Raw genomic sequence first — 21,891 nt, 5'->3', positions numbered from 1 at the left:
TCCCCCACAACGGCGTGCCTCGATTCTAACGCGGTTTTGGCACGTGAAACCCCAGAATATCATTCGACGCTAATCTGGAAAGTTGTAGGCGTTTCACGTCAAAGCTCCAAGATGGTTCTGCAACGGTGGAGCATTTTTTAAGTTCTTTCGATCAGGATTTCGGTGCTGTAGCATCGGGCAATTTCCGAAACTCCGCGCGGTTTACAAGAGAAAACATTACGCACATTTTTTTACGAGTGACTGGTCAGACCAAGCCGCGGAACTCCTAAGCGTCTCCTCGTCGTCCTGTCGTCTTTTCACCGTGTGTTCGTCCCTTTTAGCGCTACCATCAGTTTTAAAGAACTCCTCATATCGGATTTATAACTGGAATATAAATGGCCAACGGCGCGAGAGGTTCTATTTTTTCACTTCGCGCCCACTAAGGCGCAGCTGTCCAAACGCGCACAAATCGAGTTTGTCGTTTGGGCCGTTGTGCCAACTCGCCCGCCTTCTTGCCGCGCACTCGCGCGAGCGTTGAAAGAAGGAAAGACTCGATGAAAGGAGCGCAAAATGCGGTACTTTATTTACATAATTATACGATATATAAAAATCTCTTCGCTCTTGTTCTATATTGAATTACAATCCACTTGCAGCTCGAAGGAAGCGCCAGAGTCGATGCGACTCAAGCCCATGCAATTCGGTCAAGCAGACGCCGAAGAAGCAACGGAGATCCGTTTCTCTGCTGTACAGGGAACGAACACCATCGCCAGCGCGCGGCCTTATTAGGGAGTTTTAGTTTACGTACGTACGGCACGGTAGTGCGGCTTACGTACGCAACTAGGGACGACGGTACTGCGCGTGCGCAGACGGAGACGTAAGGGTCTGCGCATGCGCAGTACCGTGGCCCCTAGTTCTTACGTACGTAAGCAGCTTGCGTCCCCTAAAGCTCCCTATTGGCTTTGCGGATGGGTGACACCGATGACGCCGCAGGCGACAATGCTTCCTGAGCGGCCGGTCAGGCGGCTATCCGGCGAGTCGCCTCGTCCAAGGTCGTCTTCCAACGCGTGAATCTGCAAAAAAGAAAAACACGTATATACTTAAGTTGAACGCGTCATGCGTCACGGAAGCAATAATAACTGCCGGAGTGCATTGCAAAGATGGAAAAGAAAACGCCGGAATATTGTTTCGAGGCATATCACAGCTGACGCGGGTTTTGTAATGTATTATAACGTTACGTTGCCGAATTTTGTTGGGTTTTTGACTTGGTCGTTTAAGTAAGCTGAAGCCGGTCTGCATTGCAGATGGAAAGAGATCATTCTGCCTTATACTCTGAGAAGAAAGAAAGAAGGAAGTGAAGAAAAGTAAAGAAAGGAAAGGAAAAAGGAAACGCCTGAATATTGTTCTGTATCGACAAATTCTTGCTGACGCTCATTTAAGGACCTCTATCGGAATGTGCTTTTATCGGTTTTTGATTACTCTTGCCATGGACGTGTCGTAATGCAGAGGATCTCGCGCGTAAGTTTAAGGTATACCCTTACTGCATAAAAGTAGTTTTGATGATATAAACAAATTCTAATGTGCCACAGAAAAGAAAATGCCGAATTCGAAGGCAGCATCATACTACAACAAATAATAAAAAAGTATATGCCTACGAAGTAAATATGAAAAAAGAAAAAAAAATCGCAAGTTTGCTCCACAAGAATGAATTTGTTTTGAGGGGCACTCGGTTTCGTAAAATACAAAATTAAGGAGGGCTTTCACAACAAGAAATTGCGGGATTCAAGAGACCTTAGATCCAGCTCAATGGTCAACCACATAAGCAATTGGTTTAGGTTTGGTTGAGACTGCAATGGCAGCGAAAAAAACTGTCAGTGCTATTCGTGGAAACCTTCCAACGCTGCTAAAGCGCCCTTAAACAATATTGCAATGACTCTTCGTGAAGAACGTCAAAGTTTTTCTGCCCGAGTTGTGTTTTTTAGAATAACAGATTTGGCGAACTTTCTGTTTTGGAACACTCTGTAGAGAATTAATGAGCATGGTACGCACCGCGAAGGTCATCTGAGCATATTTTATGGAATTTGCGTACTCAGTTAACTGCAGCCATACTTTTGAGAAGACAGAGAATGCTTTGTATCACTGTCTAAAAGGATATCAGAGGCATACATTGCCCAACAACCCACAACCACTGTAATGCCTTGAAGGAAAGGCCTTAGTTTACCTTTATTTTAACCTCGAACTATAGGCGCTTACGATACGCGGATAACCACCCGCCTACGAACTAAGAAACTTTCGGACATCGTATATCGGTCGTCAGTAGCTACGCCCCAATTTCTAGAAGATTTTTTTGTTTCTTGGACTACTACCTCATTCCGTCAGTCTTTGCACGGAAAAGTACCAGTAAGAGTTCCGCGTTGTAACCATCGACGAACTAGTGAGATACCCCTGCAACAACAAAAATAAGAGCGATCTGCCTGAACTAATGAACATAGTGCAGAGTTTGGCCAGTGAATGCCTGACTTTTTTTTTTTCGTTTCGCGTGCAGCTTGATCCCTTCGTCATACCAAATTAAACTACGGTCGATGGCATGGTTTGGTTTCCACATTTAGAAAAGCACCTCTGATTTCCTCACATAATCTCCCTCTAATTCCTTCTCTCGTATCTGTATTGAATGCATGAATGAATTATTGAATTAATGGACAGCACACAGGATTGACGTGCGTGGGTTCAAGTCGCACGACTTCCCTGTAACTCCTCTGGCATTACAATGAATGAATGAATGAATGAATGAATGAATGAATGAATGGAGACATTCACTCAATGAACCGGCTAATGAAGAGTTGACCAACTATTCAGTCGACAAATCAGCTTTTCCCAGTCCTCGCACGTCAACCTCAGGACATCTCCCCCTCCTCGCTCATGTGCCATCCACTCGCTACCTTTCCTATTAGGACCGTGTTGCAAAAAAGCAGTTAGGGCAGCGCGATCTCATTTTTTCTCATTAGTCCGAAAACCCTGCAATAAAAAAAAGGGCAAGGGAAGAAGAACGACCAACTGCCCGAAGCAATAGGCATTCTGCAATCTTCAGCAGCGATTGCACCCTCTCATTTCTGTATACCTTGGTCTGTTTATCCCCGACCCCTTCACTGCGCTAAATTGATCTCCGCGCGTTGCCCTAGGCCACGCTCAGAGTGGATGGCCAGAAAAGTGCCCCAGCGTCCATATCCCACCTCCTCTCCGTATTGTCCCTTCTCCTCGCGTCGGTGGTCGACCGCTACTCGCTGCTGAAGGGCAACCCAACATGGGCACGCCGGTTTCAATTACCCTGCGAAGCGAATGCTGGATTAAGGGTCTTCAGAGCTCAGCCGTCCCTAAAGCGAGATGAAAACAAGCGTGGTTCGCGGGAGAAGGATGGTTGCCCAACTTGTTAGGGCAAAGGATTAGAGCAGGGTGACCTGGGCGGTCTCTCGAGTGTCATTTGTTTTCTTTCTCGGCTCATGTCCGAGACGCGATGCCATCCCACCGTTGTTTTGCCGAAAGCATCCAGACCCGAAACGGCGGCGATGGTTGTTTGCGCTTCGTTGTCGCCGTCATCAGTCGTAGTTTCGGCAAAGCCTCAGATTTTTCTGGGTTTGACGTCCCGAAAGTAAACAACACTGTAGGGGGGGGGGGGGGAGGTCGAATAATTTCGACCACCTGAGGTTCTTTAAGGTGCACCTAAGTCTAAGTGCACGATAGTTCCTTATATATTTTTTTTTACTTTCTTCTACAACGAAGTGTGGCGGTTGTGAATGAAACCCGCGCCCTCGTGCTTAGCTACAGAAAGCCACATCCAAATAGCCACCACGGCGGCTCGGCATGGTTGACGAATGGCGTAGGTAATAAATACAAAAAAGATCCCTGCACTAGATTACACTTGTGTCCTTAGTGGCACAGAAATATAAACAGTGCATGTCAATATGTTGTGCAGACCATGAAAGTAAACAATGCCACGCATCACTTCACAAGAGCTTTTGGCTTCATATTGATTCCAACAATGTGCTTTGGCCCTGCTTTTTTTTTTTTTTTTTGCTCCGACTGGTAGGTTGCGTCATGAAACACAGCCCGACGATGTAACAAAGGAGCAATTTTGAGCAGTTCACTGAAGGTTGGTCCTAACCAAGTTTTCGACGAAAGCCAGAAATTCCTGAGCCGCGCCTGTGTTGTATAAAGCTCTTATTGAACAGGTAGCTCTAATGAAACTAGGCTGAACTCACCCAAAATGTTGCGCGGCTGGTTGTTGGTAGAAAAATTAAACTGATTTTAAAGGCATAAACGTCTTGCGTTATTTCCTATTCGTCCCGGTGCCCACTTACTGTCACGTAACATTCATTACAACAGAACGGATAGACGACGCGAAACAATCCACACTGACATTCCGGAAACTAACACATGAAAGTTTCCGATGAAGTATTTTCGAACTTAATAAACAATAGTTTTCACGGGAGCGAGGAGGTTGAGTAAGAGAGCGCACTTAACGCGACTGTGGGTGAGCCGGAGCGTCGCGCCATGTTGTCAGACCATCGCGTGTGGTGGACGAAAAACCTTCGAGCGCGACAACGCCAAATGCGAGTCCGCCAAACCGAATTCGAGCGCCTGTTCTGGAAAGGTTCTAGCGGCCACTCACGGATTATTGTTAATCCGCGAGGAACAAAGGTTTTCCCGTCCTCGGCCTCGAGGGTTTGCACACGGCGTGCTGACCTCTTCCTCAATAGTCGCATTCACTACGCGCTTGCTGAATTTAGCGCCACTGCAAGCGTGTGCCAAGGCGGAGTAATAACAAACGCAGCTATCGAGGATGCAGCAGTGCAGGGGACGCGGATTACGCTTGGTCGCGCCTGAAGTTCTTGAAAACACACCTGAACCTGACTGAGTTCGCAAGCGTTTTTCTAATTCCTCCTCCATCGTAATGCTCTATCGTAACTCTCTGTAATGACTAACCAAGCTGCGCGACGCAAGCGTTATAATAGTATTCGTATTCAATACTTGAAAGTGACCAGCGAGATAGCGGAATGTTGACGTCTAACGTCCACATATGGCGAGGTGTACCGGAGATTTAACGCTGAGAACAACAATTGCAGAATTTACTTCCAAAGGAGGATTAGCGCACTCTTGAAACAACCGGATTAAGTGCCCACTGGAGATGAGGACTAAGAGCACTGGTTCAACGCTTTAAATAACCTAAGAATACCTTTCCTCGCAGGACTGTCAAACGAAGCAAGCGTTTGTACCGTAAACAGTGGAAGTGCAGCACTTACAAACGAAACATGCCAGATTGATTCGAGGAAACATGGTTTTCTCCATTGTCCATTGTTACAATACAGCAGTCCTGACAGAAAAACGTAGTGCGCTAATTGTACATGAAAAAAAAAAATCACCGGCGATTACGATACTCCCTAATTCGAAATTTGAGCGCAACTGTATACGTGTTTTCGCGATATACTGGGTGCCGCGGGCAATTTGGCAGGTTGCAAACGGGTCGAAGTGCGACGCGACTGCCTCGCTGATCGTGACCCACGGGCGCGATTCACAGCAGCAGCCGCCGCAGACAGACCTTTGCTCATGCTGCGCTTTGTTTCCATGCAGACGATGCGCGCTACTGTGGTGCCATCTCGTAGCTATCGTCGCCGCAAAGCCCATCGTGCGTGGCACCACGTTTTTCTCCTCACGCTTTCCCCACACCCTCCTTCGCTTTCCGCCCGATGGTTCCGCTGCACCCCCATCCTGCGCCTTCCTCCTCGCGCTTTCTTCGCTATCCCCGTCTTTCATGTCCCGTTACGCTCCGCGTTCCCTCTCATTATTTTTGTGCTCGTTCGCTCGTATACGACGTAGGACGCTGACCCACGTGGCACGAACGGGCGCCGAAGTACCGCGCTCTAAAAACAAAAACTATGCGTGTGCCGAGGTCAAGTACAGGGACACAGACGGTCAGACTTACCCTGAAATACTTAATCCCTGGCTAGACTCTTATGAAAGTGCCGCGCCGCTGAATTTTTTCAGGACCGTCGCCTGTAATGGGCTTTACACCGACGAAAAGGATTGCGTCACCACGCTATCCGGCGATGCGGATTAATTTTGCGCACGTTTTTTTGAACAGTATTCGCGTCCCCCAAAATGTACTCAAAACGCATTTCAGCATTTCAGTGCAGTCTCAGTGATTATCGGTAAAAACGCACGAATTCAAAGATAAAAGAGATACTTAAATGACTTATTGATAAAGTGAGTCACGGAGGCGGCTTGCAGGCTCCTACTAAGCGTTACGTCGCACGACGTCAAAGAACTCCACTGCATATAGATCAGCGTGGCATTTCTCAGACTGGCCCCCGTGCCATGTAAATTTCAATAATAACTTCCCGAAAATAGAACGAGCTTCGCCTTCCCTGCGTGTTCTGTACTGGCAGATTGGATGGTAAGAAATGTACTTGGCTCGTTATAAGTTTCACTAATCGAGAATTCAAGATTGGGGCGCTCGAACATCTTGAAAAGCTTTCCAAAATACAGTGTGCTTTAAGTATCTTGCAATGATTTGTTGCTCATTGTACACGATTGATTGATTCATTGATTGATTCTTTTCAACGTTCCCGATGTGCCGTAGTTAAAGGCTACAGATTAATTTTCATCACGTGGGACTGTTTAACGTGCAGCCCATATTTGGAACACGAGCGCTCAGCATCTTGCCACGACGTCATGAAACTTAGCAGCTGATAATTCAATATACCATTGATTTATTGGGAAAGTAACGAAATAAACTTTATTGCATTGCAAAGGAACAGACCGGTGACCAGGCTATGCAAATTTGGGAACTCTTCTAGTGCTAAAATGATCCAAATAAAAAGAAAATACGTTGCAATTCATGTCATCACACCAGCTTGAAGATGACGATGTTTTGGAATGGTCTTTTTTTTTTAATCATGGATTTGGCTTTCATTTCATTGAAACTCTCTTCAAATTAGTCTAACGGTTCTGTTATGTTCGCCCCGAGCTTAGGCTTCCCCATAATCAGCAAAATTTTGAACTTAACGATCAACGCTTTAAACATCCTTGTACTTTGCGACCGCACTGGTTAGACGGCATCACGTGAATTTAGGAAGGATGCCTGCTGATTTCAATGTTAACCAGATAACTACAGGAGACAGGTGTGTTTATTGGACTCTCGAAATGAAAGATGATATATTTTGATATTTATGCTAAAGTATCAGTTCAAATATTATTTGAAGCAATTTTGTATTACTGTTCTTTTTTTCAAGTTTACCCGTCGTCCGCGATTGTGCTCACAAGGTGGCATAGAGCATCGGCTTGTCAGCAGCTAGTTAAAAGCGTGCGAGTATCAAAACGTTTTCCATTATGAGCATGTTCGTCACTATAAATATTTATGGGCGCCCGTCCGCGAATTTCGAACCAATCGTCGAGAGAACTGAAGAGGACGGCGCACTCAGTAAAAGGTGGGAGAGGAGGCGGGGAAGTTACAAAAACGGTTTTTAAAGCAGGAATTCAATACATCAACTTAAAAACGTAATAGAATATTCGAGGGGTAATTATAACAGGCAGATCACGGATACACGGAAAACCAAGAAATACACCGTCATTATTACATTAGACAGAAAAAGTGCCAGTGCAACTGACGCTTCAAAGTTAGCTAACTACTCTCTGAAACATATTGATAATTTTCGCTTTACCTACAACCCTTGTGTTGTGTGAATTGCTGCTCCATTACTTTTAGGCAGTCCAGCGCGCCGCAAATTTTGTAACCTTTTGCACGCGCCAACCATTACTAATTACGTAAAGCAGGCTTCCTGCAAAGTGCAGGAGTCTGAGGTGGTGCACCCTTTACGGTAACGTTTGGTATGAAAACTAGGGATGGGGGAACATTCGATGTTTCGAATACGAATATTACACGAACTCTTCGTATTCGAAAGTAAACTATTTGATATTTTCGAATATCAAAACTAACGAATTGGTAAAGCCTGGTTACCATTCTCAATATGCAAGACAAGGTATCTCAAATTATCGCAAGTGAAACAACGCCAAAAGTTTTCAAAGGAATGCGGAAAAGAAACGGGCATAATGCATGCTTTGTTTCCGATTTTGGGTCTGAAGCCTATATTATAACACATGCTTTTTGCTTCTTTCATTTAGCTTCACGGAAGTTTAGTCCTGTAGCAGTCCTATCGTTTCGCCTACAACCAGGGATATTTTCCTTGCGACTGGCACAATTACATGCTTCTTGGCACGCAGGTCCTTCAGTAGGTTTTTTTTTTTCCTTTTGCACAAATGCTCGAATTTGTGTGAGCGTGCATTTAATAACGTTTTTGGAAAACTAGTCGTACATCGGCCATTCATTCTTGGAAAGCTGGTTTTCAATCAGGCTCTAAAAATGTTGAGAGTCTATTCGTTCAATTTTTTTAAATCACAGGTACTAAACTTGTGTTCATAACTGATTCTAATTCTCCTTCATAGTTAGCTCTCTTTGTTCCCTAGGAAGCACAACCAGTACCATCTACGTTGCCCCCTCCGAGGGAATGACATTTCTACACTGGCTATAGATCGTGTAAGTGGTAATTATTTTCTCCTCTCCAATGCAAGAACTAAAATGTCCCCTTTCAGCGCCCATTTTCGCAGATGCTCACTTTTAAAGGTTTAAGAAGAGCTAATATCTTGGTTGATAGTATTCAGTAAGGTCTCTGTATTTGTATCAATATCACTCATTGAGACGGTCTATAGATCCTTGTTGTGATGCTTGGCAACATTTGCGCACACTAATGTAGCTAGGAATTGTGAGCACTGCAATTCAAATGTCTTAAACTTCCAGCACCTCAACATAAAAAAAGGCGGAAACCATTCTTGATGGTTATCTACTTTACGCGAAGCATTTCTGAAAAGTATAGACGACGCAAATGCGCGCAAAGAGCAGGCATGATGGTGGGGCGTCGACTACACGTCGACCACGGTATGACAACGATGGTGTGACGATGGCGGCGTGATGGCCACGACATAAGGATGCTAGAGTGACGACGTGATGTCGAATTAATGGCTGTGTTATGACGAGGAATGCGTTTTGGCGATGACATGACGAGAGAGAAAGGACGAACGTGGAATCACGACGACAACATGACAAACGGTTGACGACAGCGCAATCGCAGCGACATAATGATGACGATGGAGCGACCGCGACTCGATATCAACGGCGGAATTATGACAACACGAAGACGGCGTGATGACGATACGGCAGAGTGGCAGCGCAACATAGTAAATACAATGGAAAGATGACATGACAGCGAAACGATGATACCAATGTCGTGAAGGCAGTGGAACGACGAGGGCGGATTGATTACAGCATAACAGCGAAGGCATGCTGGTGTTGGAGCTCACGTCAGTGCTCACGTCAGTGCTCACGTCAGTGCTCACGTCAGTGCTCACGTCAGTGCTCACGTCAGTGCTCACGTCAGTGCTCACGTCAGTGCTCACGTGTAGCACCTGCCGGCGCGGGCCCTCGTAATTCGCAATATATCTGGTGTTCGTTAGCACTGTTCTATAATTGTCAGTCTGGCCACCTTAACTCACCGTATCCAGTGTTTGCATATTGTCCGTCGGCTTTTAGATTTGCCCTTCCTTCGGGATCGGCCAACAGTTTCTGGAGACAAAGACGATGCGCGTCGTTACGTGACCTCTACTCCGGTTTGGCAAAGAAATGATTCGCATTTAAAAAGAAAAGCAGCATGCCTAAGGTGAACTACTGAAATCAATCGTTCCCGATTTTCCTCGAAGCATTGCATCCTGTCTTGCTGTGCTTGCGAATCCTCTATTACATCGCTTTAACGTTTATATCTTTCCCTTGTTGCACTGCTGCATTGATACATAATCGATGCTTACACATCAAACTCGCACTTACGATTGCGGACCGGCCTACGATGGAGTTTGGTCCGTTGAGTGACAGGAGCCGGTCCTTGATGGTGAAAAAAACTTCGCCTCGGAAATCGGCCTCGACGTTTCCGAGGTCTCCAACGTGTCGGACGACGTCAACACGTGCTCCGTGCCAGCTGCCCCGTCCCACGTCAAAATGGGGGCCAGTGCTCAGGCAACCTGCAACATAAATGTGCATAAAAAAATACAGAAAAATCTCGAGCAGACGCATGCATTCACCTGGTAGCCATGCATTAAGATCACCATCAACTGAGTGCAGTGCCCTAAAGGCCTGCGAAGATTCCCAGAAGCAACAGACCTTACCCCAAGCTCTCAAGCGCGCTTTTAGTTACTAGTTCAAGTAATCGCGGTACCAGTCATTGTTAAAATGAAGACAAACTGAAGTGCTAGATACACATGCTGATACGGGAAAGCTAGCTTTAAAATTATGAGAATGATTTTTGACAGGTTCGTTCTTATAATATTCAATAGGAACTTCTGGACTTTGTCTGAGGCTTTGTAAAGGTCAACAGCAACGAACAATAATTATGCGGATCTTACGCACTGTGGAAATCGACCTAACGAAGTTTTCTGCGTAGTTTGCTTTGAGTGAGGATAAGTAGAGGTGATGTTGACGGCGAACATTTAATTTCTTCAACATTTAGTTGAATATCCCAGTGATGAATTGATGTTAAACATCAGCTGGCGTGCACCATTGTCGTTTATCTGCGTAGTGCGCAGAACACACAGTGATATGTGTTTGTCTGAGGCATTGTTATGCGCCATGATTCATAACCTCTGAGAGGGTTGTGCGCTGTCATCGCTTCACATGTCCCATCAAATTGTGGCAGAAGCGTTCAATTATTATGGGGCTGTACGTGCCAAAACGACAATCGCATTATGAGGCACGCCGTAGTGGCGGACCCCGGGTTTATACCGACATGCTGGCATTGTCTATAGTGCACCTTAATCTAAGTGCACGAGCGTTCTTGCATATTGCTCCCGTCGAAGTGCGGCTGCCACGATCGGGATTGAACCCGTGACCTCGAGAAATATCGTAGCAGGAGCTACCGCGGGGGGCACAGAAGTATTGATTAGACGTGCGACCATTTCTGTGTGTCGCCTAGACCGAACGGTGCTTTAATGCGGCTTTGCGTCTGCACGCCCTGCGTCAGTGACAAACTTGCATAGCGTTTATATTTCGGAAACATCAGAAACGTACCGTGCCGCACCGTAGCCTCAGCTTGCCCGCGACCACTGTCGTATGTTTAGCAGTAGAGTTTCCTCGCCTTTTTCCCTGTCCCGCAGCCCAACCCCCTGTGGGAACTGCAGGCGAAGAATGACAAGGCTGTTCGCTTGCCTTACGACTGTGTCGGTACTAGCCCCCTCCCCCCATTCTCTGTCTCCTCCCTACTTCCTCTCTACCATATTTACCTGCCCTCAATACTTGCACGGGTGTAGTAGGGCAACCGCTGGAGTTTCTGCAATGTTTTTGCCGAGGAGTCAGATAATTAGAGCTGTTAAAAAAGATAACGTGGTGGCGCCGAGGAAGCTACGGTGGGCATTGTGTGCATGCGACGCAATGGAAACATCCTAACGAGTTTCTCGCGACGCGTTACCTACCTGCTACGCTCTTTCCACGTATATACACGCTCTGACGCTCTGACAAATGAGAGCTTCCACTCGCGGTTACGTTGCGTGCCAAAGCGAGAGACGACTCATTTCACACCTTTTTGTTATCCTTCGACTGGCACCCACAAATCATGATGCAGGAGCGTTTGTGGGTGCGCGTGTGCGCGTGCGTGCACAGCGCCTGCCGGAAGGCTACCACAACGGCCGGGGACCAAACCCACGACTTCCGGTGGCAGTCGTCCGCCTGGTCCGTGCCGTACTTTCATCTCCGTATATGTATATACAAGCGTTAAACCCAATCATTCGTCAACCCCTACGCATTGTAATACTTGTGTTCGTTCCTATAGTCAACGCGCGCCTTCTCCAGAGTTTCCTTTCACACTCTTGTATTTGATGCGCTTTTTTGTTGTTGTTGCAAAGTATGTTACACTGCTGCAGCAGAAATTCGTATCCAATACCCGATTCAGTACCCAATACCCAATACATACAGCCCGGCAGTACTCTATAAATAAACATAGATGAATATAAAGAAACAGCATGAATTCTTAGAGAAGGACTGTAAAGCAAACCCCTGGCAAGCATTGTACGAGTTCAAATCAGCACTTCGGCACTCGCTCTCGCCGGAGTTCCAGTACAGAGCAGGCTGAACATCAAAAACACTTCGGGGCATTCGCAGTCGGAAGGATCCAATCGTCCTCTAGCACAAAGGGACAATACGTGTGTGTGAGCACCTAAGGCACCCCCGCCCCCCACCCCCTCTAAGGGCAGCAGAGCAAGATTCCCTTTGTAGGCGGAGTACACTGCGAAGGACTCGCACGGCAGAGAGGATCGCCGCTCCGAACTTCGCAGGCCGTGCGCAGGCTTTCGCATCTCGCGATCGAAGACGCGGCTTCGGCGCCTCACTATCCGCCGCAACACGCCACATCGAGCGGAATGATTGATCGTGGTCCGGTATTCAGCGGCTCGCCTGAGCATGAGGCACGCGACGAGAGGACAAACGAGAGGCTCCACTCGTGTTTACGTTGCGTGCCGGAGCGAGATAGACGGGAAACCGTGGCAAACCGGGACTTCGCTCTCTACGCGGTAAGGTACACGCATGCCGCAGACGCTACTGCGCATGCGCGCACTGATCGGAGACCGTCTTGTAGGTGCGCAGTGTGACATGCCCTTACCAACAACAACAAAAATAAAGAATACGTGTTTACCTTGCGAAGAACTTCTGATAAGTTGTTAGGTATGAGTAAACACTTTTTAGGAAAGGTGCTGAAGTTTAGTCTGAATTTTGTAAAGACAGTGGTGACCAGCGCACTCCTATGCAAACGCACACACAAACAAAACGCTCATAGTTCTTTTTCTCAAGTAAACTTGGAGAGGTTTGCGAATAGACTAGAAAGATTCTTCCAGTGCTATGATCCTGAACTAGTTTACTGCGACAGCAGGCTGTCACAGTGGTACCGCATTCGTCTCGGTAACTTGTTTTGCGATCTGCACTACTTCGTCTTCGTCCACTACAGCAGTGCCTGACGTGACTGCCAAAAAAGCACGCATAGGCGCGCCTCCGCTCTCATGGTCTCCAGAGTGCACAAAACCCCGCCGAAAAGCCCATGAGCCTCAAAGTTCGTCCTGCGTCACTAACATTATTGCCATGCAAAGAAAAAGAAAGCTCTGCGACGGCGGAGTGGTCGGCGCGCCTGGCTCCAAACAACGCATTGCCACATCGCCACGAGTTGAATTTTTTGTGGCGTTGGATAATTAAACTTATTTTTGTAAAGTATATTGTGAGGTTGAAGCCTTAAGGATGAAGAGATGGCCTGAGAAAGAAGACATTACGGTGACGACGACGCAATGGAAAAGGAGGGACAAAACAAACCTAGTTGCGATTTTCAAAGCGAAGTTCTGTTGTTTGCCTCTTTTCTGGGGTTTGGAGTTCGTCGTCGTTTCCCCGCAGAATATATTTGCTGATGTGCACACATCAGTTGAGCCACTGAGTATGTACTAGTTACTGTCTTGCTGAGAAGGCAAGCTTGAGTTCACTGAGCATGTGCCTTAATAGACAACTTGGTGCTCGCTGCTGGCCTAGTATGCAACTTAGGTGACTTGTTGCGGCTCGAGGGGGCGTTTGGGCCTGGAATCCACCGAACCCATCGACGAGTACGTCCGGTAGTAGGAAAAAAGGAAAAGGGATGTATTTTACATTGTTTACACCGGATCCATATGCGGAAGCGCACTCCTTGCAGGAACCCATTGAACGTCTGAGTTGCCGAGTTGCACACCTCGAAGGTGTGCAACTCGACAAGCAGACGACACCTGTTCGTCAGGTGTTGGCGCTCGGGCCTTGAGTCACGCCACCAAAACGCACAAATCAGAGCTCGCTTTTGTCCTCGGTGAGCCGCGGGAGCTCAGCGAGCTGAAGCCCCTTAAACTTCGTAAAGTAGTGCTACGCTTTGAAGAATGCCGCCTCCTCCTCGCGCGCTCTGGCCCAGGCCGCCGCCGCGTCGCTATTGGCCTAATAGCATGACGTGGGCCCTCGCGCCGTGCATGAGCGCGATTTTTGCTCAAGAAGCGTCTACGGAGTGGCGAGGATAGAATGTTGGCGCCGTTGCTACGCTCGAGCAGTGTAGGCGGCGCCACGGTCGAGGAGGGAGCGTGAAAGAGGAGGAGTGAAAGCGGTGGTGGAGAGTGTCGCTACTTCACGAAGTTTAAGGGGTTTTACAGCGAGCGCGCTCGTCGCGGCATCCCATGGTGGCCGCGCTATCTACGCTTCGCTGCAGACGCAACTGCATGGAACTGTAGTTGCAATGTGCTCGACAGGCCGAGAGTGCGTGCTCACGCTCATGTACTCCAGTCTGGCTGGACTATGTGGTGCGGACCAGCTTTTCGTGCACCGGCTTGATCAACGCATAGTAGCCCCGTCTAAATTGCGCATTTCGCCAAAGAGCAGAGATCTGGCCGAGTTGGCAGCCGTATATCTTTTTAAGAGGGCGAGACAGAAAGAGTAATAGAAGAGAGGAAAGGCAGGTAGGTTAACCAGACGCTCCTCCGCTTTGTTACCCTGTACTGTTGGAATGGTACATAGGGATTAAAAAGGCGCATCACACTAACGACCGGGCTATCGCAGGATAAATATTGATAGGATAAAAGGTTGCGTTCGTCGAAATGGAAAGAAAGTAGATGTCGGCTAAAGTGATGCGATGATCTTGTAGAGGTTAGATGAGAATGACAGAATCGGCCGGCATGGGGCTATGGTAAAAGATATCGTCCACGTTCTGCAGAGGGTCTCCAATATAATTCTGACGGTGATTACTATTAGCGCTTGCCAGAGGTGTTTCATAGTTCTCGGTGCGTCACTGATGACTCAGGAAGAGGTGGTTTCAACCGTGAAACCTGCGCCTAGCAAAAATTTGTAGTGGCTTCGCCTGTGGTTCTGGATAGCGTGAAATTACCTAATACAACGTCTATCTCTCATACGTGAGGCAATATCGCAGTCTCGCGTTCTTACTAACATATAGTGAAACGAGTATAGCGAGATTTTAGAATTATCTTGCGCTTGCATAGTTAATATTACCAGTCACGGAGTTACGCCAATTTCTGCGAAGCAAACTACACAGAAAAATAGGGAAACGTCATACTCTGCTTTTTGTTAACCATTCATTGCATAACGTGAATTTGAATTTGCACTAGCTGTAGAGAAATTTCGCGCCACTTTATTCATTCATCGCGACTCGCTCATTACCGGTTGATCGTAGCATGTAGGCCGAAATCTGTTGTCCTCTAGAACGATTATTTTTCTTGCGCTATTCGGTCTTACAACTTCGTCTTCCTTCCCCAGTGTGTGCTGGCCTTCATAGCGCAAAATTCCCTCATCTATTGTCCTCGTACTTATTGTCCTCGGGCTGTCATAGAAATAGTTCTGAAGGCCACCTCCGCCTTGCCAGCTACACCCTTCCAGCTATGTTTCCTCGGGAAGTGTTTCGAGCGCGTTCCCCCTCCCCTCCCCCCCCCCGGACGTCCCTGTAATTATCCGCCATGATTGCGATGACAGAGCGTCGACGACGCTGTCCCTTGAACACACGAACGCTGTTTGTCCCGCGCCCAACTTTCGTTCTCTTCAGAGCCGGCCGAGACCTTCCCTTCGTACTCCCACGATTTCCTCATCAATCATCATGCCTCTGCGAACTGCGGCAAAAAAAAAAAAGAAATGTAAGAAAATAAATGTCCAGAGCATGCGGGGAAAGCGGCAACTGTCGTCATGGTCGCCGTGCATGCTCGACGGTCACGCTGTAATCCAGCCGTGCTTGATGAGCGAACGTCTCCTCTCAAAGACCACGGGACCCACCATCCAATCGAAAGATGGCCGTCGGTCCGTTGTTGGAGTTTTTCTTTTTTTTTTTTGCACGAGCCTTCCAGTATGGACGTCATGGTTCGCTCCAAGCATGCTCTCCTAATCTCGTTCTACATAAATCCCACAAGTGAACGATTTTAGAAGAGTGCGCCACATAGTAGTTGGTGATACCTGTGTGGGCATAAAGATCGGCTAATGATAATGATCGTGACGTGAACTTACCTGAACTTCGTACTTTTTTCTTGGCTTGCAACGCCTTTGTGACTTTTGCAGATTGATCATTTTCAATGAAATATTGCGCTACAGGTGGTTTCAAAAACCCGCAGCGACCGCTTACTCGGAGCAACAGAAACAGATCTCGAAAGCCGTGTTGTTGCTGGCCGTGCGCGCCGGAAGCGATTGCATGAGTTGAAAACCGTATTGGCCGCCAGGTTTCGGAACACTGATTATAAATGCAGTTACTCGCTATGATTACACATGGGGGCAGACACTGTAGTGGCCTTACCGTGTTTTGAAAATTGTGAGTGCTTGACTTCTTAGAAAAAGAAAGCGCAATAGATGACGTCATAAAGACGTTTGAAGCCACATGCACGAAGATTGGACAAATTCATGTGCTACGCAGTGTTGCCGATGGTTATAACGAACACGTGACGCCACTTTTGTCAGCCCTGTCATTCGTGTCGGCACGGTGACTGAGCTTGAGAGAATGGCCCCCGCGTTATCGCAGCAGAGCTAAGAGAAGCTGTTCCGTATTCAAGCTCTCGTAAGCACGTTATACACGAAGCGCGATCACTTTTGCGACACGAACGCGAAGTCATAATAGGCTGTCGGCCCCAGTTAACGTAGACCAAGTTGTTCAACGAAAAAAAAATGTTATAGAAGAAACGTGACGCAAGATCTTAAGACCTACGTTGTTTGGTCGCCCGAAGTTTGACGACCAAACACCTTAAGTTTTAAGATCTTACCTTCCACTATGTTCTTAATTTTTTCCCCAAGCAGCTTGTTTAGCGTCAAATGGGACGCTCTACGGGAGAACCGGAAGATGTTCGCTATGCATTGCCACTGGCACTCAGAAAGGCAGCGATACTTATGCAGAGTGAGCGATGTTACGTTGAATGCCCCGTTACTATGCCCGAAGGGTCCTCTATTTCCTCAACACCGTATTTTCCAGAGTATGCGCACCCAACCTCTCTTTTCGAGCCATTAAGTTCTGCCAAGCCAAAAAGGCCCAACGTTACAAGCGCCCCAAGGTGACAAGCTTACCACTAGGACAAAACTCTCGTTGCGACATTACGCGAATCGTCGCTCCTCGCTAGTAGCGTAAATTTGTCCTAAACCCATGTCCTTCGCAGGACAGGGGTTTAGCCAAAGCGACCGGTAGTTGCCCGTGTCTTGTCCGTCCCGAAAACAAAAAGGAAGATGGTTACGTTGGGCGAAATACGGTAACCGTTTCGTCATTGTCCATACGCGCAGGGGACAAAGGTGTTCCATTCGTCTGACAGAATTCTTACCATGAGTCAGATCGCCTCGCAGGTGTATATGGAACCCGTGAAGGCCCGGGGATAGTCCAGTGACGTCGCCTGTTATGGTCACGAATTCGTCGGATTCCTGCAAAGAAATGACGTCAGTCTCGTGGAGCCACCTAACTGACATTACTTTTTTTTGCGAGTAGATGGCTGAATGACTTTCACAAAATGAGCCAAGATACACCGTAGACGTTCAGGGGACACTGTAGACTTATGCCAAGAAAAGTAAACACGTTACTTTAAAAAAAAAAGTTAATTTGAGAACCTTACAGCTGCGTAATTCTGAGCGGCAGCACCTTTCTTGCAAAACAGTGAAACGCTGGATGAAGTTCCATGTTATAGTGTAGAACGGTTTTAATTGTACCTACAACCGAATAAGTTATCGATGAAAGCTGAGGTAGGAAAGTGAATTACGAGGAAACCGTTCCTGAGAATTAAGACATCCGCATTCATGTAAATTTCAAGGCAGTCTGATGGTGACTAGTTTAACTTAGTCCATAAATCCCCATGCCTTGCACTAAACATTTCGAGGGGACAAATCATACAGGCTATGTGTCGGAGCGTAAGTTCCATTTGTCAGGGCTAACTGGTTCGCGTGGGATCAACCGACACGGAGGCTGCGACTTCCTTTTGCCCTTGCACAAGCTATGCAAAGCGAGTATTATCGGAGACGAAATAACGCCTGCAGATAAGACAAATTAAAATTGTTGCACTCCAGAGCTCGAAGGTTCGATCCAGGGCGAGATGCAAATACGCTCTTGTGCACCAATTTAGGTGCACGTTAAAAAAACAAAAAGTAATCGAAATAATATTATCATACGCACAATATATATATTAGTCCCGAGGCCACCCCCTAGTTATCACTGTTCAACAACACAAAGTTAACGTAAACTGCTGAACGAAAGCCAGACGACTAAAATCAAGGAGCCAATCTATCTACCTCTCTCTCAACATTACTCACGCAGAATCCATCCGTCACTGTCCGAGTTACTGCAATTGAACGTTGCGTCACCACCAAATACGAAACTTGCGCGTTAGCGTCGAGGTCAGTTACGTGCCTTGTAAGCGCGTCGCACTGGCTTTTATCAGATTTCTCCCGCTTGTTTGGCTGCCATAGCTAAAAGAAAAAAAAAAGTTTGGTTGCCATAGCTACGCCGGGCTATGCATTTGTGGTTCGTCTCACTTGTTCTGTGCAGTGCAGCGCGAAATTCACCCGACATCGACTGGGACGAGCTGCAAGTTGCTGGAATGCACTTCACGCTGTGTAATTAAACAAATTAAATGTGTATAAAGCTAAAGCAACGGCGTTATATATGCTTAAAAATGCTAATTAGCGTAATTCTGAAGCACGGTACGGATAAAATTTCACTGCTGCAAGAAATGGTGCGGAATACCACTGTTCATTCCTGCAAGATGCATAAACAGACTAAACAAGGAACTTTCGTGTAAAGTGCTTAGGAGCTTGGGTTGCCTACAGTGCGACCAATGGCGGCAGGTAGCAATGCAAAAATAAAATACAACTGAAATCGTTATCCTACTGTGCAAAATACAAATACGTGCTAGTGTTGTTAAGCACAGTAAAGCACTGTTACGCACAGTAAGTTTTCGCTTCTTACAAAAAATACCGACGGAAGTTAGTACGACGGTTTACACGTATATACACGTAAGGAAAGCTTCCAGCATTGATGCGCAGTATTTCAGCCGTTGAAATGCGCCATCCTTCTGGTGATCATGGTATGAGCTCGCATATTGCTGCATACAACTACTGAAAAAGCAGGATCGGTTCTGCCGCGTTACGAGAGGACTTCGGCGGTTTGGAAGGCATCAGTCGAATTAACGAGGCGTGACCCGAGATTTCGGAGACCGCAAGAGTGAAGAACAAAAAAAAAACTAACGACGTGGGTCAACTTTTTAAAAAGTAGGAACGTTGCGAGCACCAAGCATATATATATATATAAACGTCTTGTTTCGCGGAACGTCGCTTCGCCTAAACTACTGCGACAAAAACTCTGAACTTTACGATGTCGTTGACCTCGTTCACAAAACTTTTTTTTTCGTGTGTAGCTCGCGGCCAAAGCACAAAAGAGCCATTTTAAATCTGTGGTCAGAAAGGGGGTTGCCATGACTGCCTTCCGGCACCGTCTATTTATAAGCTTTAGAGAGGGTACACGAAGTGAAAGCTTGAGGCTGTGTCAGATGTCATAGGACGCCAAACTAGATTCTATAGCCTTGGAACGCTTTCCCCTGACCTCTGTTTATTTTCTTTTTTTTTTATTGCTGGTTAGTTGGGTGCATCGCGAGAAGAGTCCTATGTTTTTTGTAAACGCGCAAAGCGATGGCGCGAAGAATTATCTTCGAACGAGAAGCCAAGGCCGTGTTCAAGGCGCCGAAGCGAATGTTACTCCACTTATGTTTAAATACTGTGAGTAGCAGCAATTTGCTGAAACAGTGTTACACGTACGCTATTTAACGGTCCAAAGCTTTACGACAGTGAATGGGGTTGTGCGTGTCTCCCAGTACACGCAGGGCCATCTGGTGAGAAGCGTGCGCACTACTCGTAGTGGCTGCGCCTCTGTCATCGTCCGTGCAGCGTGACACACGAAAATGACGGAGCATGCGGTCTCACGCGCATTGCTTGCGGTCTGGCAGTAGGCTGTAGCAGACGAGACACGATCAGGGAGCGCATCCACTAAACCATTCAGTGCGATATGTGAGCACGTGCCAAACTGCACCCCTTCGGCCCGATGACGAAGCAAGCGCCTCGCGGCGAGACACTGAATAGCGCATGCGCGTCCTTTCTCGTGCCTGCCAGTACGCTGCACCAGGCGCTTGTTTCGTCAAAGGGCCCTGTTCCATTAGTCTGGCACGAGCTGACAGATGCTGCGAAATTTCGTTCCGCCGCCTGTACAGCCTCTGTCGAAAGAAACGCGGTCACTACTGCGCGGATGACCGCAGCTGTCTCCTGGTGTATCTGCGCTGCTCAAGAAAGGCTTGGAGAGGGATGCGAACACATCTTCACCCCATTGAGCTATCTGGTCCCAGCAGTTTCGGTCTCGAAAATCACTCTTCCCACGCGACGCGGCAATGCGGAGCTGAATAGTCAGCGGCACTCGTGATTATAGTGGCTTCGTTTGTTGCGCACAAAACTGCAGGTTGCGACTTGAAATCTATGTTGGTTTGTTGCTATAGTATTGTATTTCAAGGTACGCGGTCGGCTAGACTCGCGGAACCATAACGACAGGCAGTTGGCTAATTTTACCTCTGTACTTACGAGTTCCTGCACAGTGAAGTGCTGGCGGACCAACTCAGGGCTGTCCAGCGGGCCCGTGTGACGGCAGAGGGGCTCGGCCTCTCTGTATGTACCGACGTGGGAGCGGCCCGCATTAGTCCCACAGGAATTCCTCAGGACCCAAATAAAGTTCTTCATACCATACCATAGTTACGAGTTCCTTCCGGGCGGACAGTGTGTTGATCGAAAAAAAGTTTCTGGGGTATTATGTGACAAAACCACGATATTGCTATGAGGCACGCCGCAGTGGGTGTCTCTGGATTAATTTTCAACACCTGCGGTTCTTTAACGTGCACCCAATGCACGGTACACTGACATTTCTCCACTTCGACCGCATTAAAATGCGGCCGTTATGGCTGGAATTTGTTCCAGCGACCTAGTGCTTAGCAACGCAACAATGTGTTGACGAAACATTATCGATGCATACGAGAAATACTTAGATACGTATAATGAAACAGTAGAACGACACAGCGCACTTTTATCTGTATGGAATTTCGGTCTTGGTGGGAGTAACTATTATTTATTTTCGGTGGCATTTCTGCGACACCTTTGGCGCCTTGTCAGAGCAGTGTTTAACGTTCGTGCCTACGGGTGGTCAAGTAAGAACTACGACATTGGACAGCTATGATAAATCGGGATGCAGTGTAACGCTACCTGCTGAAAGACACAAGGAACGACGCACAGGAAAAGAACGCGTGTGTGTGTGTGTGTGTGTGTGCGTCCTTCCTTGCGTACGCGTTGTGCTACACCTCGTCCCAAACCAGTATGCTGTATCCAAACAACGTGCCCTCGTAGTCACCCTCGTCGTGACGTGAAACTCACCTTCTGCTGAAAGTTGAGCACGCCGGTGACGTTGCTTCCTTGGAACGGGGTGAGCACGCAGATGGCGTCGGTCACCACGGGTTCTTCCATGCGACGGGCGAAGAGCACGTAGTCCGGACCCAGGACCACGGCTCCGCAGCGCATCGTCGCCCACAAAAGCGCGAGGAGTAAGACCGCGAAAGCGCACAGCGCAGGAGCGGTCGGCGTTCTCTCGCACACGATCATGTCGTCGGACTTGCGACTCGCTCGGATCTTCTGTGCGAACACGCCGAGTTTGAACTTCGCGACCGGCTGGTGAAATGCTGCTGAGAAGGACGCTGCAATAGACGCGCGCTTAGCTTCTTGCAGTTGTAACGATTGCAGCG

At 47.5% G+C, this 21,891-nt stretch overlaps 1 protein-coding gene across 1 annotated transcript; it reads right to left on the bottom strand.

Annotated features, from left to right (window-relative positions):
* Positions 1–543: 543 nt before the first annotated feature.
* LOC142559517 (superoxide dismutase [Cu-Zn]-like) lies at positions 544–21,875 on the bottom strand. Its single transcript, XM_075671101.1, has 4 exons — positions 21,527–21,875; positions 17,401–17,497; positions 9,905–10,095; positions 544–1,049 (listed from the first exon to the last, which is right to left on the bottom strand). Exons 1-4 carry the CDS (start codon positions 21,749–21,751, stop codon positions 930–932), a joined length of 633 nt encoding a protein of 210 aa, XP_075527216.1. The 5' UTR covers positions 21,752–21,875; the 3' UTR covers positions 544–929.
* Between the last annotated feature and the right edge of the window lie 16 nt (positions 21,876–21,891).

The sequence above is a fragment of the Dermacentor variabilis genome, chromosome 10 (genome assembly GCF_050947875.1).
Source record: "Dermacentor variabilis isolate Ectoservices chromosome 10, ASM5094787v1, whole genome shotgun sequence".
Classification (NCBI taxonomy): domain Eukaryota; kingdom Metazoa; phylum Arthropoda; class Arachnida; order Ixodida; family Ixodidae; genus Dermacentor; species Dermacentor variabilis.
The sequence above is the reverse complement of the archived record's forward strand: the minus strand, read 5'-3'. Positions and strand labels throughout refer to the sequence as shown.

What these genes read in the sequence shown, in the direction of transcription:
- LOC142559517 (XM_075671101.1), bottom strand. Translation starts at nt 21,751, where the DNA reads ATGATCGTGTGCGAGAGAACGCCGACCGCTCCTGCGCTGTGCGCTTTC. An exon ending in GCGAGGCGATCTGACTCATG is followed by an intron (nt 10,096 to 17,400) that starts GTAAGAATTCTG and finishes TTTATGTTGCAG; the next exon opens with GTTGCCTGAGCACTGGCCCC. An exon ending in TCGTAGGCCGGTCCGCAATC is followed by an intron (nt 1,050 to 9,904) that starts GTAAGTGCGAGT and finishes TCTTTTTTGCAG; the next exon opens with ATTCACGCGTTGGAAGACGA.